Below are 24,878 nucleotides of genomic sequence, written 5' to 3' on the forward strand. Positions count from 1 at the left end.
CAGCACCTGCCTGCACCCGCCTGCACCCGCCAGCACCACTGCTCTGGGTCCCCAGGCAACCACGCTCACCCCCACATATCAGCAACCTGCTGTGACCTCAGCCCCCAGTGCTTGACCAGCTTCTGCTTATGGGCGAGGCCCCTGCTCAAACAGCAGCACCTCCCCAGCAGCCTTTCCTGATCACCCGCAGTACTCCCACTTCTCCCACCAGCTCACTCCCTCATTACTCTTGACTTATTTCCGGCGTCAGACTTGCTGTTTTCTAAAATTGTCGTCTTTTCCAGCTATATCCAGTATAGTGATAGGAGTATCAGGCATGAGCCAGACAGCCTGAATTTGCATTCTGGTTCTGCCACTTGTTTTCTGTCCAACCTTGGACAAGTTATTTCACCTCATTGCCCCTCAGGGAGCTCTGGTAGCCTAGTGGTTGGAAGCTGCTTGCAATCCCAGAGACACTGGACTCGAATCCCATGAACTCGGTTTGAATCGGCTAAACAATCTCCTGTGTGATAAACCTGCTGGGTGAGGTTTAGGTCAGCTGTGGGTCAGTTCTGGCTTGAAGGTACACAACAGTAACAACAACAACATTGTTCCTTAGTTTCCTACTCCTAACTGGGCAATAACAGTACTCACTCGTGTGATTATTGTATGAATTATGGTAGCCCATCTCATTGGGGCCTGTGCTGCTTACACAAAGGTGGGTGCCTCTCTGGCAGTTTGAATCCAGGTCTGTCAGAGAAAAATGGGCAGCCTTCTCCCATGTGATACACCGCTTCCATAAACCCACCGGAGGGTCAGCTATGAGTAGTTCCAACTCGACTGCTATGTATTTGAGTGGTTTTTATATGTAACTTGTAGGAGCCCTGCTAGCACAGTGGTTAATCGCTCACCTGCCAACCAAAAAAAGTCAGTGGTTCAAACCCACCAGCTGCTTCATGAGAGAGAGGCCTTGCTAATGCACTCCTGTGAAGATTATAGCCTGGAAACCCTGTTGACCAGTTCTCTTCTGCACAGGAGCACTAGCGGTATCGAGCTGCTAATCAAAAGGTCAGCAGTTTGAATCCACCAGTTGCACCTTTGGAGAAAGATGGGCAGTCTCCTCCATAAAGATTTACACCCTTGGAGACCCAGTGAAGGTCACTGTGAATTGGAACCGACTCAGCAGCAGTGGGCACTGTGTCCTGTGGCATGGCTGTGAGTCGGTCAACTCGAGCGATTGTTTTGTATGAAAAGGCTTTAGACTAGGGTCTGGGACATGGCACGTACCGTGTAAGTGCTTGCTGTGCTTCAGGATTTGAGCCGGGAGCATGTGAGGCAGTTAATGACCCTTTGTTGGAGGTCGTTAGTTCTTCATGGGCCCTGACAGTGGAGCTGATGATTGAGGCAGCATCTGCCCACCTACCAAGCTTCCCAGTCCCTGAAGGTCACTGGAACTGCTTGGTGCTGACATTTAGCAACTTCTTAGATATTGTATAAGTGAGTGGAGGCTGTGGTCAGTCACAGGTGACACTCTGATGGCCTGGTGGGACGAAGCAAAGCAGAAACCAGATGCAGAAGCTCACCGGCTGTTTGGAGAGAGGCATCTAAGGATGAGGGCTCCAAGCCTTTGTGGTTCCATCAACTCTGATCAAGACAGTTAGGAAGTTATGTCTGCTTAGCAAACAGGGCTCTGACCTCTCCTTGATCAAAACACTGTATTTGCAGTGCGATCCCAAATGCTTTTCATTATGATCGAAACATACGTGACAAAACATTTGCCATTTCAACCAGCTTCACATTTGTGATTTAGTTCCATGATGTTCATCATGTCCAGCCACCATCCTTCCCTGTTCTCAGATTTGTCCATCCCAAGCTCCTTTACTCATGGACCTTCTACAGCTCCACCTATAATATCAGTTAGCAGGTATCCTAGGTGGAAAGACACATTCTTCTGTAGTGAATTCAGCTATGTTGAATCAGCACAGTCTTAGACGTGTCTTGACAGTTAGGCCCAGTGATGCGTTTTACAGAATTTCTCCTTCCCTTCCTCCCCGACAGCTTTGCGTTTGGCTCCCTCATATCTGCTGTGGACCCAGTAGCTACCATCGCTATCTTCAATGCCCTTCATGTGGACCCGGTGCTCAACATGCTGGTTTTTGGGGAGAGCATTCTCAATGATGCAGTCTCCATTGTCTTGACCAAGTGAGTGTGGGACCCGGGTGGAAAAACATCCTTCTACAAGTGACAGAATGAAAGGTGCCCTTAGAAAGGGGCAGATCGTCCTGGACAGCTGTACGGACAGCTCCCTGTCCTCTGGGCAGTTGATTTCCTACCTCCCTTTGGAGTCTTTCTGTCCTGACAAGCCCTGGCCTGCCCTAGGAGTGCCATCAGGGTCCACAGGCCATTAGGAGAGCAGAGTCTACCTTGTGTGATGAAGGATCCCTTATGACATTGTGGTTAAAGCCCTTCACTGCTAACTGAGAGGTGGTCGCTCCGAATTCATCAACGATCAGTGGGAGAAAGATGAGACGACAGTCTACCTCTGTAAGATTACAGCCTTGGGAACTGTGGAGCACTTCTGCTCTGTCCTGCAGGGTTGCAGTGGGTTGGATGTGTGATTTCGGTATTTTGTGTCCAGCTTCTCATTAGCATCATCTGGGGTCCTTTGCAAAGGTGAGCTTTCCAGGCCCTGCCCTCAAAGCTTGGTGTGAGGTGAGTCCCAAGAACTTACATTTGTTAAGTTCCAAAACTGGTGATGGAGCAGCCAATTCATGGACCAGAATCTGGGCAGCGTTGTTGTCTCTGGCAGTTTAGATGGTTAATGTGCCCACTCAGCTGTTCACCAAAAGGTTGGAGGTTTGAGACCACCCAGAGGCACCTTTGAAGGAAGTTAGCCGTTGAGAACCCTGTGGACACACTTCTCTCACACACGTGGGGACCCCTGGGTGGAGTCGACACCAAAGCAGCTGGTAGTTGGCTGCTATGACAAGCAGTAGCCGGAGGCCTCGCTCGCCCCCTGGCACTGGCTTACGGCCCTGTTTCCACAGCTGTAAATATGGGAGCCCACCATGTGAGGCTGTCGTGTGCAAGCTGGTCTGCAAACTACAAGTCTTCAGCGGTTTATTAGTGTCATAGCCTTAGTTGAGAGGATCTGAGGAAGTAAAGACAAATCCTAAAAGGTCACAACATCAGTAAGAAACGGAAATGCGTTTCACAGCATCTCAAGCGTGTTTATCTGATTCAGGGCCGTCCCCCCTGAACTCTGCCCATGGTGCTCATCGTGTGGGCAGAAACCCAAGCATTAGGGTAGGGAGGAAATTATAAAATTAAATTAGGGTAGTAAATGAACGGAAATGCAAGTTTTCTGTAAACTTCCGTTAAAATCACAATAAAAAAATTATTCATTAAAAAAAAAATCCTACTCACAGGAGCCCCAGTGTCCCCCCAAGGAGCAGACACACGTACAGGGACAGGGGGTGCAGATGAACCGGCTACAGGGCATCAGGTTAGGGGTAACTGATTCTCAGGTCTCATGCAGCCCAAGTAACTGTGCTTCAGGCTGCAGCTGGGAGCGGTGTCCTAAGACTGATAAGGGTTAGGGCTGGACAGTGAGCATCCCAGTCCTAGGGTTCTCGGGAGTGCACAGGGTGGTATAAGTTCCTAGGAAGGGGCTACCTTCCCTTCTCCACAAGTCGGCTTTTGGAGGTTTCAAGAGAAAACTGGGCTTCCCTGCCTCCACTTGGGGCCCTGACGCTCAAAGGAGTAAACTATGCTTTGAAAGTTGAAAAAAAGAAACTCAAACATTGCTTTGCCAGCAAACAGAGCAGTTGGAGAAAAAGGCCATGGTTGGTATGTAAGAGACGAGCTAAGAATTGGAAGAGCCAGTCTGGTTCCGTTTATCTCAGTACTGTCTTGTGACCTTGGCCATGGACATACTTGCTAGGCATAATCAATTTGTGGTAGTTAGCATTTTCTTTTCTTAAAAGCTTTCTTTGTGAATTCCATGCAGACATCGTACCCTGGGAGACAGTGCTTTATGGTGGAAACAAACCAAACAGAAACTCTCTGCTGCTTAGTGGATCCCAGCTCAGAGAGAAGCCCTACAGAAGAGAGTGGAAGTAACCTGACGGCTTCCCAGACTGTAACCCTTATGGAATCCTCATCGCCTGCAGAGCCCTTTCTGGAGTTAAAGCCTTTGGTCTTTGGCCGGGTGCTTTAATCCCTGTGCGACCAAGGCTTCTTTATAGTGGGAAGACTCCAGGTTTTTAAGAATCAGGCTGACCCGGGGCCCGGTCCTGGTGCTGCCCCTCACAGCTGTGTGGCCTGCACCAGCTCCTTTGGCTCTCTGAGCTGTAGGTTCCTCACCTACAAAGTCCCAGTGGTGATGCCTGTCCTTGGGATTGGAGTCGAGGCTGTAAGAGTTCACCACAATCTCAACTGTAAAAGACCCAACACCGGTCAGCACAGCGCCTTTCCCTCTGGTGCGTCCTCCCTGCTGTCTGCTCTACCGCATTGCCCTGAGTCAGCTGCCTCTTTAGCAGGACCTTCCCCAGTGTTGCTTCATCCCAGGAGGTAGCCAGCAACCCAGCAAACCCGGTAAAGCAAAACCAGAACAGATGAAGCCAGGACCACCTGCAATGGCAGTTCCCAGCGACTGGGTCTGTGGACCTTGTGTGTGCATGAGCTATTAGGGTTACACCCAAAAAGTAACACATAGATCTTCACATCCACTTATGAAAACACATGAGCAGAATCCTTGACATATTGTGCATATGTTTTATTTCAGTGCACGTTTCATTGAAATGGCTTTCTGCCTCAGCTCCTGGCGCTCACTGTGGCACGGTGGTTAAACACTCGCCTGCTGACCCAAAAGTCAGTGCTTTGAACCTACCAGTGGCTCCTCAGGAGGAACGATCTGACTGCTCCCAGGAAGGTCATAACAGCGGAAACCCTGTGGGGCAGCTCAGCTCTGTTGAGAGATTACGGATCACTGGGACTCAGGACCGACTTGAGGGCCCACTGCTACCGCCCTGTATTTTGTAGCCTATATTCTAGCTTTCCCCTTGAACAGAGTTGATATGATAATCTCTGGGCACATCATCTTCCTGATTTCGAAGGATCTTTTCTTCCATAGCTTTCCTGTCATGTGTTGCTGGCTTTTCCACTTTTCTCCAGGCAGGAATGTCTGGCATCGCTGGGAAGTGATACTGTGAGGTCTCTAAACAGACCCCACTGCCATGTTGCATCTCACGATCCTCTCCAAATCCGCTTAGTGCTCTGCTTTTTGCTTTTATCTTGTCTCCTGGCTCCACATATTGAACATTTGTGATAAAGAATTTTGCCCAATTTGGAGGTGACATCATTAGTTATTTTTATATAGTAAGAGTGAAACTCAACAGCTTTGTCTCTGATGTATTTAAAGAAAAAGAATCTGTCAGAGGTAGAATCTTTTCTGCATTTTTCTAGGTCTCTTGGCCACAAAAAGGAATATTTTCTTTATAGAATAAAAAAAGAAGAGTCACAGCTTGTAGCCAAAAGTCCTTGTTGGGGAAAGTGGTTTTGAAGGCCATTGTCACTTAAGATGACATGTCCCCAACGTGGATCTGTGGACCCTGTGCTTATCATTCCGGTGCTCTATTCTCAGTATCGTCATCTAGACACTGTTGAAGACTCTGGATGAGGTGAATCAACCCAGTGGCTGTGGCAATTGGACGAGTGTGTCAGAGACCGTGAGACTGGCTCAGGAAGGAGCAGGCTTCAGAGCTATTTGTTGTTCCTAGGCTCACAATGATCACACATGACAACAACAACCACTGTTAGGAGAATACAGGCTGGTTTAGGAACCACTGACCTGAGACTCTGCCCAGCCTCACAGCATAACTGGTGGCCAGTCGTCCATGTCAGCACTTGAGGAGGGCCCTCTGTGTGGCTGGCACTGCTCTGGGGGAAATGCCGAGCCCATGTGGGCTTGAACTCGGGCTGAGGGAAGAAAAGAACAGGCTGCCGGAGTGAAGAACACCTGGCTGGGGGTGGGGGTGGAGCGGTGGTAGGGAGAGGAGGAGAAAGGAATTGTAGTCGGTTATCTCCTCCCTTTTATCTCTTCCCTTCACCATGGGAAGGAGCTGTTGTCAGCTTTCCTTGGTTGTAAGGTTCAATTAGTCTTGCTCTTATGAGACACTTCCTAAGGGATTGTTTCAAAGTGGCCTGATACTTCTTTCTCTGCAACTGAATATGTAAATGAATGACACCCCCCTTTTAGTGTTTCCACCTTCGTAAGTGCCAGAAAACTCAGGGTCTTGTACCTTCCTTAACTTTTAAGATTGTTTTTTAGCTTAGATTTGTTACTATGACAGTTTGTGTAATCATTGCTGTAGTGAAAACCTTTTGTTCTCTCCAACTGAGGCTCTAGCTTCCAAGTGTCTGTCTTTTGTTCTTCAAGGTGAGAACCTTCACTGGAAGGAAAAGATGTAAAAAACAGCCAGACAGAACCCAGTCCAAATCCTCCTGTCCCTTGTCTGGAGTCCAGAGGCCACTGGCTGCAGCCTTGCCCTGCTGCTAACCCTTTTGTGACCTTCTCCAGTGTACTCTCTTTAGGCCTAGGCCTCCAAGGTGACCTTGACTTTTAGAAGCACTTCCCAGCATGAACCTTTGAACGCCTGGATTCCTCAAGGTGGAATGTTAACCTTTGCTTGTTGGAAAAGAAAGGGGAGGAAGGAGATAGTAATGTCTGGTGAGTTGGGAAAACTTGTTTAAACAAAGTTGGAGTTCTTTTTTCTGCAGGTCTTCTCAGCTTTTGTTATGTTAATTTGTGTTGTGATTCTGCACTGACAGAGTGTCATCTACAGGGCCTCTGAGATGGACTTAACTTTTTATCAGAGATGGTCCTGTCTTAGAACTGCTGATTGGTGGAGTGCTGGCTACTAAAGCAGAGTGTCCCTGTTAGCTCTTTCTGCTTGGTTTACTGATGCAGCAGACGTGTGTGTGTCTGTGCTGTGTGAGGCCCAGACACATCTCGCAGAAATCAGAGGGCATTCTGCCTTGGTCCTCACAGGACAGTTCATCACGGTTCTGACAGGCTGTGAATGTCAGGAGTCTGGCACCATGAGAGTCTGTAAATGAGGCTGACCTGTGTAAATGGACAGGTGTCCCTGGACACAGGTCCTCTGGATGCAGAGAGGGTGAAGGATGACCCACATGGGGCACCAATGCCAGTGTGGCCCTGCCCCAACTGAGGGCAGGGAGAGGGAATGAGAGTAGAGATGGATCCTGGGGAGGACGGCCGGGTCAGGAAGCTTTAGTGGGTTTTGTTTTTAATGTTTTTATTATTATTTCAGTGTAAGTTGACAAAAGAGATTAGTATTCCATTCAGCCATTCCTCCCAATTTTGTCTTAGGACGTTGAGAGCCATCCCCACATTGTATCTTCACTGTCTTATCTTATCTCTCTGTGGTTGTTGTTGCATCCTCCCTCCATCTTCCCCCTTCCTGACTTCTGAGTTTCAACCTAGGACAGCTGCTGCCCTGCGATCCTGTGTAGCTGATTGTTCTAGAGCTGAGGACCTCCCTCATGTTATTACTCACCTTAGAGATGTGTCTATTGTTTGGCTGTGAATTGTGCTGGTGGGTGAGTTCAGATCTGGGACCAAAGGGTGGCCAAAGGCCGAGGTTTGGGGTTTCCACCAGTCTCCCTCACACCAGCAAGGCCGTCTGTTACTGTGGTCTTAAGCTCCAGTCTGCATTTCACCAGCAGGGTTTGCACATACCAGTAACCTTGAAAAAGGCTCATTCAGGCCACTGAGTGGAGAACAAGGTGCTTCCCAAAGCTGTAATTTCTGCAGGATCAGACTCTCACATTTTTGCCCTGTGGAGGAGCCAGTAGGTTCAAACTCCAGTCTTTTGATTAGCAGTGAAACACTTAACCACTGTGCCACCAAGGTTCCTTATAGGAATAGTTGTTAATTGTGTGCTGCTGAGTTGGAATCAACTCATAGCTGACCCTCCAGCAGGTTTTCAGAGGTGGTTACTCATACAGGAGGGGATTTCTTGTCTTTCTCCCATGGAGCAGGTAGACTTGAACTGTATGCCTTTGGTACTACGGTGTGATTTCTTACCACTAGGCCACATGAGCTCCCGGGAGTAGTAGAATATGCATACATATATATAGTAAGAGATCAGGAGGCATTAGCCCCAGGACCAGAGGGGAGTGACAGAGGAGAGAAGCAGATGAATGCGATGATCAGGAAGAGGACTTCTTTTTTTTTTTTGCGAATTTTTAAAACTTTTTCTTTTTTTAATTAATTTAAATGAAAGTTTACAGAGACTTAGAGTTTCCAGTCATTCATTGTTGCACTTTTCTCCCGATCTACCCCCTTTCCCCCAATTTACTCTTCTTGCAAAGTAAAAGAAAACTCTTTCATTGTTATGCAATCCCTCCCCCCAAGTCCACTCCACTCTGGAACCTTCCAGTGAAGGTTCTCACCTTGAAGAACCTTCACTCTGGACTTCTGTAATAACAAGAATACCCAATCATGGCGAGTTCTGGTGGCTTAGTGGCAAGAAGCTGCACTGCAATCCCAGAGGTGCACAGTTCAAATCCACCAGATGCTCGGCTGGAGAAGGAGGAACAATCTCCTTCTCACACACAGAAATAATAAAAACTTTAAAAAAAAGAATCCCCAATCATATATCCCTTTTAAACAGTTCTATCCCTCATCTGTTTCAATGCAGTATACATTATTTATTCCCTCCTTCTCAGTCTCCCTTCAAGTCTGATGTCAGTCTCATTTTACAATAGTGGCCCTATGCAATATTTGTCCTTTTGTGACTGAGATATTTCACTCAGCATAATATCCTCCAGGGTCATCCATTTTGCATAATATTTCATGGGTTCTTGTTTTTCAGTGCTGCGCAGTATTCCATCGTGTGGATATATGACAGCTTCTCTATCCATTCGTTTGTTGATGTGCACTTGGGTTTCCAGCTCTTTGCTATTGTGAACAAAGCCACAAGAAACATGAGTGTGCAAGAAAGAGGACTTTTAATGAGAATAGCCTCTGATTTTAATGCTTATGCCAGTGGCTGATTTTAATGGCCGTTAACTATTCTGTTACAGTGACATCTTTTCATTCTGCCTCCTGGGCCCACCTCTCAGCCCTGCACCCAGTGCCATTTAAGTGGTTTCTTGCTCATCTGACTTCAGGTCATAGTCCCAGTTTCAGGGTTTTTTTCACAGGAACCCTAATGTTTCTCATGGACTCCCCAGGGACTGAGACTGAACTACCAGCTCCCCACCTCGGTTCATGGACGCTTCACCCAGTGCCTGCAGCTCACCATTCACTTCTCTCGATTTGAAACCAGCCACTGCCCTTCCCTCTACCTGACCCCCACATGCCACGGGTCCTGTTCCCTGTGTTTAATCTGTCCTTGTCTGTGTATGTGACTGTTTCCAGAACATTACTTGCTTTTGGGCTCTCTGCCCCCTTGGCTTGTCTTCCCTCTGTCTGGATACTTTCACTCATTTCCTTACCTGCTTAACTCTTCTTTGTCCTAAATCTAAGCCCAGCCCACAGTTTCCAGAACCCTCACTGTTTGAGGTCAATGCCCATCTGATGTTTCTACAGTCTTTTGCCCTCTTCCCATTTTTATTAGTTCTTGCTTTGTTTTCTCCCTAATTAGACTTGGTGAGGGGACAGGGACAGGGATCATGCTCCTTGAGGCCAAAGGCTTACCTCTCCTCTCTGCACCCCCTCAAGGTGAATACAGTACCTGGCACAGAGTAGGTGAATAAATAAAGGTTTGGCTGACTAATTGAATGATAAGATGAATGAATGAACAAGGAAATGAAGCAGATAAGCAAGAACTGAGTTTTTACTATCGAGTTCATTTCTAAATAACGTTGTCTGTAACATTATAACCTCTTTCTCTTTGTCTTTTCATTCCTAGCACAGCTGAAGGCTTAACAAGAAAAAATATGTCAGATGTCAGTGGGTGGCAAACATTTTTACAAGCCCTTGGCTACTTCCTCAAAATGTTCTTTGGCTCAGCAGCTCTCGGCACTCTTACTGGCTTAATTTCTGCATTAATATCCTTTTAGTGTGGTGAACGTGGGAGTGTGTCCACAGAGGTGCGTTCTTCCCCATCCAACCATCTCAGCCCCTTTCCTCCTGCTCCTTCAGGGGCCTCGCGTCAGTTGAAGGACTTGCCTAAAAGATGGTTTTTTATGGTTTGTTTTAGTTTGAGGGATACTTTAAACTCAAGGATTTTTTTTTCTCCTTTTAATATGGGAAGTTTATAATGACACTCTCCAAACTTCAAAAACATGTACATTGGCAGTTAAATAGATCAATCCTTCAATAAAACAAGCCTTTATCTGCCTGGGGGCCGGCGGGGGGGGGGGACGTATATACATTGCTGGGTATCAGATATGATTTGAGGGAGACTCCTCAGTCCAACCGATTGAAAATGTTTATCTGACAGGGTGGGTGAAGAAACTTTGAAAAATTGAGCTCTGGCTAATTTATTTGCTCAATTATGTTGTTTAACGACCTGGCAGCTTTCCTGGCCAAAGAAAGGAAAGGAATAGTGTTGTGGAGGCTAAGAACATTTTTATGACCGTGGAAAGCTCAGCGTGTTTCAAATAGCAACAGGCGCCAGCCCCTCTTGGTGCCGTCTCAGCTCATTCAGGGCGGGGCTGACAGGGTGTTGTGCAGATGGCTGGGACAAGGGCCTTTGTGTGCCATCCATTCCGTATTCCTTCGCAATCCTTTGTCCAGAAGCCCAAAGGCTCCAGTGAGTGGGCTGACAGCTTCTCTTACTGAACCAGTAAACAGAATGGAAAAGAAGAGGAAACTTTTCCAGCTCAATATTTTACTCCATAGTTAACCTTGGAGAGGGAGGGAGGAGAGTGTCATCTATCACAATGAAGGGCTCTGGCAGCCTAGGAGTTAAAGGACTTGTGCCGTTAGCACCAAGGCAGGTGATTGAAATCCACGAGCTGCTCCAAGGGAGAAAGACAGGAAGCCTCCCGTGCACTTTCAGCCTCTGACAGTGCCGGAGGGTCAGCTACGAGTTAGTTCTGACTGATGGCACAGAACAACATTACAGTGAAGCAGGAGAAAGATCGCTGTTTCCTCCCATAAGGACTTACAGCCTCTGAAGGCCAACAGAGGGTCGTTGTGAGCCAGAATCAACAGCAGTGGGCTTGGTTTTTGGTTTGTTGGATTAATCCGGAGGGCAGTGAGCACTCACACCCTCCCCTGGGCTGGTGAACAGTATCTACGTGTACGCTCACCTTTCACGAGGGGATGAGTTTAGCAGGACCCTGGAATAGCAGAGAAGGTCCTTCGATGGAGTACTGGGCCTCAGAGTTCTGGAAACAAGATGGGTGCCCATTAGTGACCTCATGCTGATAGCCTTAGGGGAAGTAACAGAGTGACAGAGCCTTGCAAGGTCCCCCGGGGGAAAGGGGCCTTATAGCTAACTGCTCCCCCCACCACGCCTGCGGCCTTCTGGTCAGCCCTTTTAAATGAGTTGGTTTCCATCTCTGCACCATTTCTTTTCTCTCTGAGTCGCATCTCCACATTTCCTCGTGTTCGGCAGGGCCTCGTCTTATACATCTGTCACGGTGAATTTTCAGCTCTCAGCCTGGAGTGCTATACCCCCTGCTTGCTTTATAGGCCAGTTGTATGACTTTCTTAGAACTCTCAGAACTGTCACTAGAGTCTACTTCCTTGACTGCTGTCCTTCATGTGCTTAAGCACATTGACTTGAGGAAGACGCCCTCCTTGGAGTTTGGCATGATGATCATTTTTGCGTATCTACCCTATGGGCTTGCTGAAGGCATCTCCCTTTCTGGTAAGTGACAGTATTGACTTGCTGAGGTGGTGGCCTTGTCCTGCCTGGTGAAAGGGCTCTGTCCGTCCATTGGGTCACTTGCAGTTGCAGGAGACAGAGATGCACCTCAGAAATGGAACAGCCGCGGGCCTCCCCTGTTCTCTAGGGAAACATCTGGATTGAGACCTGGCTGTTCCAGACACTCAAGATAGTGTTGTCAGAGTTATGGGTTTTCTCTTTACTCACATCTCGAGTTTATCCCCTCAGCCTCTTATGAGCGAGATACTGCAAAGGGCCCCATTTTACTAATAAAACCAAAGTTCAGAAAGATTAGATATATTTTCCAAAGTCCCAGCTGGAAGTGATGGAGCTGTGCTTCAAACTAGTTCTCTCTGATTCCAGAACACTCCTTCTCTAGCACTACTTCCACCTATAACACATGGTCATAAAGGCACAGAAAACACTGTGGCAGGAAGTCAAGCAAGACGTGGTCATGGTATCATTACATCATAATAAGTGTTTTGGATGCACCTTACGTATAGTAGGGTTTTTAGTGCTCTTAACTACTCACCTGGTATAGTTACGGAGAGGCAGGCTAAGCCATTCGCCCAACATTACACGGCCATAATGGCACCAGGAGAGGAGTGGCAGTTTACCAAGTGATGGTTTTCCATGCCTCCCACAAAACCAAACAACAGCCCTGTGTGTAGGCTTGGTTGATCTTCAGTGACACAGTGTGTTGAATTTTAAGGACGTTGACCTATAAACAGGATGTCTGGAGCGTGTACTCTTTGTACAGCTGGGAGGGAGGGGTGCAGTGAGCAGGGAATTGGCTTTCCCGTGTCTGGGCCCGTCCTCGAGTGAAGGCCCTGCCCCTGCTTGTTCTGGGCAGGAGGAACCTTGGGAGTGACGTGCTGATCTCTGTTGCAGGTTCATTTTGGTTCTCATTTGGCTTCAAGTTTAAAGTGCATTGATTTTCCATCCAACCGTTGTACGTACACCTTCTGTTTTGTGACATTGGTTGCAGTCCTTTCCCCATAACTGGATTCTTTCTACGTCTTCCTTGAGTTCTGTTTCCATTCTTCCTTCTTGCTTGTCCTTTCTTGTCTTCTGAGCTTTGTTTTTGGCAAATGCTGCCATTATGGTCTCATGTGGGTGGTTCTTCTGAGTATATTCCTCCCTGTTGATAGTGTTCACATTATAGATGTGTCTGGTTTTTGGCTAAAAGTTAACCTCTGGGGATAAGGTTGCTCTGAGTTCTCTTTTGTTATTTATTTTTTTTTAGATAAAAGGTAAAGATTTATTAGAAAGCTACACCCCACAGGAACAGACCTGCATCCTTCAAAGGAAATATGGAGGAGAGGCTGCTACAAGTTCTTTTGTATTAACTCTATTGAGATGTAATTTGCTTAATTTTTAAAAATTTTTATTTTATTATATTTTGTCCATGTACCATCAAATCAGATCTGACTGGTACAAGAGGAGATTGTCCCTCCTTCTCCAGCAGAGCATCTGGGGGATTTGAACCGCATTCCTCTGGAATTGCAGAGCAGCTTCCTGCCACTCGGCCACCAGAGCTCCCTCTAATTTGCCTTCTTCTTTGAAGTGTGCAGCTCTGTGAGTTTTGACAAATGGAGTCATTGTGAGGAAGTTCTGGTGGCTCAGTGGTAAGGAGTTGTGCTGCCAACCAAAAGGCCAGGGTTTCACATTCACCTGCTGCTCAGCGGGGTGAGGATGGGCCGTCTCCTCCCACATGATTTACAGCCTCCGGAAATGCTTCGAGGGGCAGCTGTGCGGTCACATGGTAAGTTTAAGCAACTGCCAACTGTTTTCAAAGTGACTGTGCTGCGTGCATCCTCCCTCGAATGTAGGAGAGTTTCTGTTTTTTCCCTGTCCTTACCTGCACTTCTTTCTCCGCCCACCCCCAAGTTTGGCTCTCCTCATACGTGGGGAGCAATCTGATTATGCCATGAGTTGATGTGGTTCCCTTTATCTTTCTGTGGTTTGTGTTTGTGGGTTTATAGTTTTCATCAAACTTTGTAAATTGTTACCCATTTCTTTAAGCATTTGTGGTGGTGGTTGTTTCCTCTTTCCGTTCTCCTGTTGGGACTCTTACTCCACTTAACGAGGACATCACACCTTTTTCTCAGTGTGTGCATTGTCCTTTTTCATTCCTGTCTTTTTTTCTCTGTGCTTTGTCTTGATTGGTTTCCATTCTTAAGTCCATGGATCATAGGACTTCTGCTAATTCTATCCAGTATGTTTTTCATTTCAGACATGAAATTACTTGTCAACAGACATTCCCTTTGAGTCCCATCTGTCTTCATCCCTCTTCATTATGGTCATTCTCGCTGCCCTCTTGCCTCTGTTATAGCAGCTGACTTAATGTCCTTGTTTCCCTCATTCCTTCAAGTGTGTCAGTTCTAGACTCGCTTACACCAATTACGTTTTTTCTGTTTATAGATCATATATTCCTACTTCTTTGCTTGCCTGTCTTTAGATTTTAATATTGTAAAACATATGATGATGTTGTTGTTAGGAGCCGTCGAGTTGCCTGTGACTCATAGCGACCCTATGTACAACAGCCCTAAACCCTGCTCTGCCCTGTGCCAGTCTCACTGTCTCCGACACACTCACCCCCATTACTCCAGTCACCGAATCAATCCACGTCATATAGCACCTTCCCCTCCTGCACTGTCCCTCCACCCTCCCAAGCACGACATCCCTCTACAAGGACTGGTCCCACCTTGCAATGTGTTCAAAGTATGTCAGACGAAGCCTCAGAGTCCTTGCCTCCAAGGAGTAGCCTGGTTTAACCATCTCCAGGATGAACCTGTTGGTTTTCTTAACAGTCTATAATACATTCAGTACTCTTCTCCAACACCACAAGTCAAAGGCGTCAATTTTCCTTCTATCATCCTTAGTCATTGTCCAACTCTCTGATGCATAGCAAGTAATGGCAAAGATCATGGCCAGTATCAGGCACACCTTAGTTTCCAGAGTGACACCATTGCTCTTCAGTACTCTGGAGTGGTCTCTAACAGCAGACTTTGCCATCGCAATACGTCTTTTAATTTCCTGGCTGCTGGTGCCATTTTGTCTCTTTTTTTCCATGTACAGTTTAGTGACATGAGTTACATTTTTCACAGTGTTGTGCAGCCTTCACCACAGTTCCCTTCCAGACTTTTTTCATCCCCTCGGACAGAAACTGGGTGTCTGAAGCGGTCATTTTCCACTCCCTGCTCCGCTTAGCTCTTGGGAGCCTTTCATCTTCTCTCTGTGAATTGGCCAGTTCTAGGTATTTCATGGAAGTGAAATCATATTATATTTATCCTTTTGTGTCTGGCCTATTTTCCTGGGCATTATTGTTTTCACAATTCGTTCATCTTGCATCAGAATTCTTTCATTTTCACAGTTGACTAATTTCATTGTATGAATAGACCATTTTTGTTTATCTATTCTTCACTGATGAGCCCATGAGTTGTTTTAACCTTTTGACTATTGGGGATTGTGTATCTGTGAACATTGCTGCACAAGTATCTTTTTTAATCTCTGCTTTCAGTTATTTGGCATATATATTTACAAATAGAATTACTTGCTCAAATCATAGTCCTTTCTACATTTAACTTTGTAAGGAACTGCCAAACTGTCTTCCAGAATAGCACTATACTATTTTGTGTTTCCATTAACAGAGTTCAGATTTCTCCACCTCCTCTCAGCATTTGTTTTTTCTGGTGTTGTTTGTTTGTTTGTTTATTAGTTTGGGTTTTGGTTTTAATAATAGTCATGCTAATAGGGAGAAGTCCTGGTTAACTCTCGCGACTGCTCCATGCACCATTGCCAAGACCAAGGTCATATGTTTCATTTGTTTTCTTTTAAGATTTTTCTAGGTTTTCGCTCTTACACTTAGGTCATTGATCCACTTTGAGTTCATTGCTGTGTATGATGTGAGATAGAAACCCAGCTTCCTTATCCACTTGTCCAAACACCCTTTTCCCATTTTGTTATATTTCTTTGGAGGGTTCTGGACCAGTTTCATTCTTTCAGGATTTACTTATAAGTGATTTTAGGCAGATGCGGAGTAGAGACCATGAAGATGATCTCTTGCAAGATAGGGCAAGGTTCAGATCTGTGTTGACAGGGTCAGATCTGTGTTGACAGGTCACTGTGCATCGTGGTTGACTGGATGGCACCTCACAGCAGCACCAACAGAATGATGTCGGCTTGTCATTCTGAGGACTCCACCCCAGCCCCATGTTCTGTGGGCAACTACACTCTGGTGGTGGTGTTGTGCTGTGGAGTTGGGACTGACCCATAACTGACCCTCCAGTGGGTTTTCAGACACATTTAATTGCATGGGAGGAGACGACACATCCTTCTGTGGGGCAGCTGGTGGATTCGAACCATGTGGCTTTGGGATTATAACTCAGCTTCTCACCACTAGGTCACCAGAGTTCTTATGCTCTGGTAGGGACATAAATGATTCCTGTCTCTGTGTGAGCCTCAAGGACTGTTCAACCCATTTCATTTTTCTGTTTCTGCAGTTTCTCAGAATTTCGGTCCCCACGCCTGTGTTCAGTATTCACGGAATCAGGAGGACATTGCTGTGGGTCTCCAGAGCTTGCTGTCCAGGCAGCACCGCCTCTCTGGTGGTCTAGCTGCCTCAGTTTCCCTCAGTGGAATCTCTGTGTCATCATCTCAGCAAGACTCTCACTACTGGGCTTCCCCTCTCCCAGCCTCAGCCAGGACGCTGTGTCCACCTGGGGACCATTTCTTTTTGGTTTTCTGCCCTCAGGAATCTGGCCTTCCTACCTGCTGCTGGCGTTAGGAAGCAGTCTTGTTATTTTGTCTGGTTTTCCAGTTGTTAGGGCAGAATGGTGGTTCATGGAGTAGTTACTCCTTTGTGGATGAAGTGGAAGTCCCTGGTGGTTTGTAATGGGTGCAGCTAAACAGAGTTCTACCCCCACAGCTCGCAGTCTGCAGTCCCATGTGGCCGTGCTCCTGCCCAGGAGGAAGCAGCAAGAACCTGGCCATCCTCACAAAGGGACTCTTTTGTAAACCTCAGCACCTTGCTGTTTGTAATCACAGGCCAGGTGGCTTGGATAATCGCATCTCAGTATCTGCCATCAAGTCCTGCTTTCATCTCTACTGGGTTTGGCACTTACATAAACATTACTTGTGAGTCATTGGGCTCTAGCCTCTCTATTTTTACCTCTTTCTTTAAACTGTTCCCCACTTCTTGAGAGGAGCGCCAAGTAATGATGTGTCTGGTGGCAAAGCTGTATCTCCTGCATCAGCGTGGAATGTGTGATGGACACCGGAGCTCACTGGCGTGTCCTGTCTTCCAAGCAGCAGATATTTCTGTTCCCAGGGACCTCTGCTGTCCCTGCTGGTGAGGCTGAGACACGTGCAAGCCCTGCTGCAGGGCTGTGGGGCCGTCTGCCCACACTGTGTCACCAGAGATATTTGTCAGAATCACCCCATGGCCGAGACTACGCAAGGTTTCCAGAGTGACAGGATGGCCCTGGTGTGCAGGGTGGCTCCTCTAGGCCCCGTACAGGGGCAGAGAGTGAAGGGGCACTGCAGGTCTCTTTTCCTGCCTTCTTCCACTCTTTGTCTTCTGACTATTACAGAGGGCTGATTGAGAGTGATTTCCTAAGAGCCCCACCAGGATTGTCTTTCCCTACAAATCAGCTCTGCAAACCTGTGTGTGTGCAGAACACAGTTCTAAGAACAGGGCTGGGTAATCGGAAAGACCTAGGTTTGAATCCCAGCTCCACCTCTCATTAGCTGCATGACCTTAAACAATAGGCCTAATCACTTCCAAAGTAGAAGTCACTGAGGTGTCAACTGAGGTATCGTTGTGAAGGTTAAAGAGAGCTGATGCTGGCAAGACTCTTGAAGGGGTCTCGTACCTGGAGTTCTGCCTGGGTGACCACACTACTTGATGAACACTACCTTGCCCAGTTTTCCCCTTTATTCCTGTTGTGAAATTTAAAAAAGAAAGCAGAAAATAAAATAGTCTCCCTAATTATTACTATTATTTTCTATAATAGTAAATGTTAGTTATTCTCAGAATCTTTGTTCTGATTGTATCCAGTTTAGCTCATTTTATGGCTCATGCAAGCCAGTCTAGAGGGCCATTTTGGGCTCTCATGACTCAAAGGTTCCTGTCCACTCCTGTCCTTACCCTCAGCAGACAGAGCTCGCAAATATGGGGTCTGCTAGGCAGATTGTGTCACGGAGAGTGAGGGGACTAGTTTGGGGCCGGAGGATTAGTGTACAAAGTGGGGATCAAAACACAGCACTGTCATTAAGCCATTGGAAAGATAACAGCAGAGATGGACATCACACAGCACGCACGTATGTACGTACAGGTGTCTAACCCAGGAGTCACACTGCTGCAGAGAGAGAAAAATTGGAAACAACTCACATTCAACAGTAACTGGGGAGATGGAGTAACTTTTGATCCATTCCCAGTACTCAATACACTGTAGCCACTTAGAGGTGAATTTATGTGTTGTGCTACCATGGAAAGAACCCTCGAGACCTACCGTTTAGTTTGATGAAAGCAAGCTGAAAGTCAGTCTGTACGATACAAATGCATTAAATGCCTACCTTGTGCAAAGAAAGATCTTTGTACAGTAGCAAACCAGACAATGTCAGGTTCCTGCCTGGAGAAGAGACATCAGGCAAGTAAGTAGACAAGTAAGACGACTTCAGGGAGTAGGAATGTTATGGAGAGCAGACATCAGAATAAAGTTACGTGGGGCCAGAAACTTTACCAGAGAAGTCAGTCAAGGAAGGCCTCCTTGAGGTGGTGACCCAAGCTAAAGTGGTGAGGGGGGCAGCCATGAGAAAGAGGATCCGACAGAGGAACAGCAGGTGCTGAGGCAGGAAAGAAGGAGACCTGTGTGACCAGAACAGAGGATGCCAGCAGAGGGGACAAGGATCCATCCCTCTGGGTTCTTTAGGCCAGACGAGAACTTAGGGTTTGCTGTAGAGCAAAGGCAAGTGCTGAAGGCCTTTTTTTAAAATTAAATTTTTCTTGTGTATGTGTGTGTACAGTCAAATCGGATCTGACTGGTTGGAGGCCTTTTAAAACTCTTGCTGATGTTGTTGTTGTTAGGTGCTGTCAAGTACCACCCATAGCGACCCTATGAACTACAGATCTGAACCCTGACCTATCCTGTGCCATCCTCACACTTCCTGACACACTAGTCCCCATTGTGGCTGTCACCATGTCAATCCACCTGGTTGAGGGTCTTTCTCTCTCTTGCCAACCATTAGCCTTTGCAAGCACGGTGTCTCTCCCCAAGGAATAGCTCCACCTAGCAACGTGCCCGAAGTAAGCGAGGCAAAGCTTTATCACCTTCGCCTCCAAAGAGTGTTCTGGCTGCACTCTCTCCAAGACAGATGGAGAAAAGATTGAAACTATCCCTGCTGATAATATGTGCCGTTGATGTGATATCCCACTTCTTTGATTTTTAACAGTGAATGAACACATACACCTAATTGTAAAAAAGACAAGCAGTCTCCACATCACACCCTGTGTTAGTACTCCTGGGGCAGGCCTTCTCTGGGTCTGTCTGAATCAGAGTCCAAATGTCCCAGAGCAAACCAGAGTATTGTTCTGAGTCATTTAAGGAAGTCCGAGTGAGCAAAAGATACAGTGGAAGCATGTTGTACCATGGCCAACGCCTGCCTTTGGACTTGAGCTCTTCTACTAACATTCCATTATCACACCTAAAACAACATTTTCTCTATGACATTAAAAAGTTCCCTCCCTCCCTTCCTTCTTCTCAGAGGCTCAGTGTTTTTAGTTTATCATTATCTTGCTTCCTTAAGTGATTCTGCCTTCTTGGAAAATTAAATATAGGTCAGGAATTTTTCCTTATAGGATTCTAAAAATAAAATCAACACTCATGCCCTTTTCCTGTAAGAGGGACCTGGTTTACCTTTTCTGTGTTTAGGACCTCTCTGGTAGCAGTTGGAGTTGAAGAGGGTGGGTGGCTTGGGTGGTCGAGAAGCTGTCTTTGCTTCAGAGGGCACATACAACAGACCCTTGGGCTGTCTGTCTGTCTGTCTGTCTGTCAGGCTTTTGGACCCACTGCTGGTCCTAACTGTTTAATCTTGTCCCCAGAATTTAGGAGGTGCCCTCAACTCTGGCTAGTCCAGGGTAAAGACGGGACTGTCTATAGCCTCCTCTAGGCCAGACAGCCCATTTCCAATGATCCAGTTGGTCAGGTGCACAGGTGCCAGTCCTGGTTCAAACTCAACACCAGATCGGATTGATTATCTATTCAGAGGAACTTTTTAAACTTGTGCTAATTGCCATTCTTAAAATTTGTGAGATGTCCCAAAAAAAAACAGACTTCTGGCATTTCTTTTAAAAAAATGACAGGGGACTGGTGGGTGCTGGAGCCCTAACCTCACACTGGGGGAGACCACCAGTCCATTTTAGCTGAGCCCATGCCTCTGCTCCCCCAGGAGTTTTTGTGTCCCACCCACTAGCCAGTGTAGCACCCCAGACTGCCAGCCAAATCCTTGCTATGCTCGTTCCCTTGGTGCAGAACGGAGCACAGGACCAGCCTGCCTGTCACAGAGCTCCCAGGACCCTGACGGGGCCTTCCCATGTGTTCAGACCAAACTTCCTGGCTCTCTGGCTTGAGTCTTGATTGTTGAGGACCCCTATGGGCGGTTGAGGGTCTCATTTAGTATGCAGGACAGCGATTTGGGTTGAAGGTGAATCGTGTTACTACTTAAATGTGCAGCTCCCTCTTGGGCTGACTGACTTCAGGGTAAGACTTGGCAGTCTGCGCCTCGCCAGAGAGTTGCTCATGCCTCTCAGAGCATGTGATCGACATGAAGCGTGGTGTCAGCCATGTCCCCCTGCCCGGTCAATGACCCGGGTGGTCACTGGGCAGCAGACCTACGTTTTAATCTCTTCCCTTCCGTTTTGAGCTCCACAGTGTAGCTTTTTGATGGCGCTCATGCTTTGAGCTGGGTCACAGGAGCAGGAAGGGCTCACTCCCTTGTTTTGTCACCTCTGAACAGGCTGAGAATCCAGACGAGGACTGGAGGTGGTGGTGGTGGTCTGACCTTTTTTCAGCGGAGCAGCGGTCTGGGGCATCTCTTGCGCACCAGAGTCATCTTATTGTTCTAAAGGCAGGCAAGTCTCCGGACTTGGCATTTCCTGTCTCCCATCTTACCTTGTCTGACAGCGGGAGTATTGTTGGTGAGAGAGCAGAGGAATTTCCTGTTCCTAAGAGAAATATGTCCCAACTAATATGAATGACACCTCAACAGCAAGATTACAAAAATTCTCAAAATCAGACCACACATAGCATGACGAATAGTGGAGAAAATATTAAAGTTAAGTATTTCATTCCACTTGCATACACCAGCAGTGCCCTTAGAAGCAGAAGTTGGGAGATTAAATGATGTTTTCCATTGAGCAGATCTGCTGTCAAAGCCAACAAAGCAACGAGGCCACGCTGAGGACTGAGACGCGGCTGACCCCAGCCCTATTTTCAGCCACCTCCTACTCGTGTGTAAGCTGGGCGATGACGAGGCACGGAGACCCGAGAAAAACGGAAAGCTTTGAATGATGGTGTTGGCAGCAAATACGGAGTTGGCTGCCAACAGAACAAACGTGTCCATCTTGGAAGAAGTTCAGTCAGAGTACTTGTTGGATGGGAGGATGGCGTGGCCATCTCACTCGCTCCGAACACGTTATCAAGAGAGACCAGTCTCTGCAAGAAGATGCCATGCTTGGTAGAGAGTTCCGTGAAAAAGAGGAAGACCCTCCACAAGGTGGACTGGCGCAGTGGCCGCCAGAGGGGACTCGCGGACAGCAGCACTTGTGAGGATGGCTCAGGGGGCAGGTGTTAGAGCTTGTCATGTGTAGGGTCACCCAGGCCAGAGCCAAGCTCCACGGCACCCCACAACAGCCACCACTGTTCGTCAGGCGAGCCAGTGCCGCTGGAGCCATACGAATGAGAGCGGATTGCCTTTCTTTTCAGAGTTTATTTACCTTTTGTTTTCAGCTGTTAATCTCCCTGTACAGGGTCATATGCGGTGCTGTGATTTTCCCCTTTTGTAAGTGGAAAGTTAGCCACTATAGTAGCCTTGTTTCTAAAACTTGGCAGAAGAGAATTTGTTGATTTAAAAAACAAACAAACAAAGCCACAAAAATCCTGCACTTCTTCAAATGAAATAGAGACGCCATTTCTTTGACTCACAGAAGAATAGTGGGAGGAATCCATTGTAGGATTATAAGAAGACTGGGATCAGTGGAAAACTGTTATGACTCAAATTCTGAGCAAGCAAAGAACCTGTGTTAGACTTTGTAAAGGCTGTGAAGAAAAGATGCATTGCCTTTCTTGATAAAAACACTTGTCTCTCTTTTTGCATTACAAGAGTAATACGTGGTGATTATAGGAAAATTTATAATTAAGGAAACATACAGAAAAGGGAGTAAAAATAACTTGTTCTCCATACTCAGACCTTATACTCTCTTTTTGGCCTAGTGAAGTCTGCTCTCCTGCCTCCCTTATATCCAGAAACGACAGTAACAGATGAGAACTTTCTATGACTTATCTTTATACTTACTTTCCCAACAGTTCACGAATAGATGTTCTTCTTCCTGCCTCATTGCTGTTGAGTTGGAACCAGCTCATAGCTGAAACCCTCCAGTGAGTTTTTCAAGACTATAAATTGTGTGAGTGGAAATCGTTCTCCTGAAGAATTACAGGTGGATTCAAACTACCAATAAAATGCAACCTTTAGATTAACAACATAAATCCCTGTGGCCACTAGAGTTTGTAGCAGGCCCACTATATAGACATTTTAGCTTAAAATCAAAAAAAGGTGTGTCAGGGTTGTATCCTTTAGCCATACCTATTCTGTCTGTATCTGAGCAAATCGTTCTAGAAGCTGAACCGTATAAAGAAGAATGTGGCATTGGCATGAGAGGAAGACTCATCAACGATCTGCATTATACGGATGACACAACCTTGCTTGCAGAAAGTGAAGCAGACTAAAGTACAAGAAAGCAAAAATCCTCGGCATTGGACCAATAGTGATAGCGCATTGTGATAGAGAAAAGTCACGTTGTCTGTGACTTCATCTTATGTGGATACACAGTCAACACTGGGGGCAGCAGCAGGCAAAAAAATGTGTTACATTAGGAAAATCTTTTGTCAGAGACCTCTCCAAACTGCTAAAGAAGAAGGATATCACTTTAAAGATTAAAGTGCACCTGACCCAAGCCAAGGTATTTACAGTTGCTTTCTATGCATCTGAAAGTTGCAGATGAATAAAGAAGAAGAATTGATACTTTTAAATTGTAGCATTGGTGAAGAGTGTTACATATTGCCTGGACAGCCAAAGAACAAACAAGTCTGTCTTGGAGGCAGTGCATCCAGACTGCCCCTTAGATACAAGAATGGTGAGACTTTATCTCACATACTTCACGCATGCTCAATAAAGACCTTATGCTGGGAAAGATGGAGGGTCAGAGAAAGAGAAGACCCTCAATGAGATGGATTGACACAGTTACTTGAACAGTGGCTCAGGCAGTGAAGAGAAGGTGAGGATGGTGCAGAATTGGACAAGATTCCAGCCTGCTTGTTCCTCAAATCTCGTGGTTGGTTTGATGGTGCCGACCAACAATATATAGTATAGTAGGAACCCCAGTTTCAATGTGTGAAGGATCAGTTGCTCAGATTTTAGCAGCAGCTCCGCAGAGGAAAGGTCGGGTGATCCATACTTAAAAAGATTTACAGCCTCACAAACCCCACGGGGCAGTTCTTTTGTGAGTTGGAATGAAGTTGACCGCAGTGAGTTTGGGTTGAGGTTGTACGTATGTGACTACTGAGGCTTAACGGGAAAGTCACCTCAGGGTCAGCCGGCTGGTGATGAAGCGGCCAGAGAAGGGGCCCCTGAAATGCCTTGGGAGTCACAAGCATCCCTTCCCTTCCCTTTCCATGATACACTTAATACCCAAGGGCGGTGTGCAGGATTATTTATGTGCCCCATGGCAGACACATCTTCAGCTCTGTGTGTGTTTATCCTGTGTGCCCCTCTCTAGGCATCATGGCCATCCTGTTCTCTGGCATCGTGATGTCCCACTACACGCACCATAACCTGTCCCCAGTCACCCAGATCCTCATGCAGCAGACCCTGCGGACCGTGGCCTTCATGTGCGGTGAGTGCTGGCTGTGCGGCCTGCAAGGCCTGCCGGGTACAGGCCAGGCCGCCCTTCCCACTCTTTTCAGGGAGTCAGTTTGGATTTTCCATGGCAGGACAGGCGGCTGGATTCCTCAGAGGCAGTTCCTTCACTTCACTTATATTTTGTTACTCTGGCTTTCAAAGTCCATAAAACAAATGCGATAACACCCGGTAAATGGAACATTTGAGGCCTACAATTCTAAGACCAAAAAAAGTAAGAACTACTAATGATGAACATCTGAGATTTGTATTTACTAAAAATTAAGTATTAACATGGCATTTCTGAACACGTATTCTTTGGAACTTATGGTGAAAAAAAGGTTACTTAAGGGGCCCAAAAAAAGTGCCTGGGGGATGTTGGGCTGGCTGAATCAAACCTACTGAGTTTATGAACTCTAGGAGATTTCAGAATCAACATGCTAGTATGTGTACGAATTTTTCTCAGAGCAAGAAACAGCTAAAGCATTCCCCAGACTCATCCATGTGAAGTCAGAACATCTTGAAGGACATGAACTTGGGCAATTCTCTACTAGCATTATCAGTGGTTGGGATCAATATTCATGATATACTCCTTTTATGCACTGCCCTTCCTCCTCCCACAAGCAGACACATACGCATATGGACACTTCTTTTCCCCATTCACCCATTTATGTGAGAAGTGCAGGAACCAGCCTCACATTGTCTCTTTAAGCTGACCTCCATGTGGCTGGCTGTGTCCTAGCAGCAGCATCAACGTCCTCTGGATTCTAAAGCACTGACTTCCACTTTTACATCCAGGGAGGCAGGCCGCCCCGGGGTGTCACCCCTATGAACAGCCCAGGAAGCTTAGGCATG

At 46.7% G+C, this 24,878-nt stretch overlaps 1 protein-coding gene across 2 annotated transcripts in view; it reads left to right on the plus strand.

The window, feature by feature from the left end:
• The window catches only part of SLC9A8 (solute carrier family 9, subfamily A (NHE8, cation proton antiporter 8), member 8), a 76,119-nt gene that overhangs the window by 42,013 nt on the left and 9,228 nt on the right, over positions 1–24,878 (plus strand). For both annotated transcript variants that reach the window (XM_006881627.1, XM_006881626.1), the window contains exons 9-12: positions 2,038–2,181; positions 9,921–10,059; positions 11,726–11,831; positions 23,905–24,021. In XM_006881627.1, the coding sequence (XP_006881689.1) occupies positions 2,038–2,181; positions 9,921–10,059; positions 11,726–11,831; positions 23,905–24,021 (506 nt within the window). The remainder of the gene's footprint in view (positions 1–2,037; positions 2,182–9,920; positions 10,060–11,725; positions 11,832–23,904; positions 24,022–24,878) is intronic.

The sequence above is a fragment of the Elephantulus edwardii genome, unplaced genomic scaffold, assembly GCF_000299155.1.
Source record: "Elephantulus edwardii isolate Elephantulus edwardi_28Jun2011 unplaced genomic scaffold, EleEdw1.0 scaffold00015, whole genome shotgun sequence".
Taxonomy (NCBI): Eukaryota; Metazoa; Chordata; class Mammalia; order Macroscelidea; family Macroscelididae; genus Elephantulus; species Elephantulus edwardii.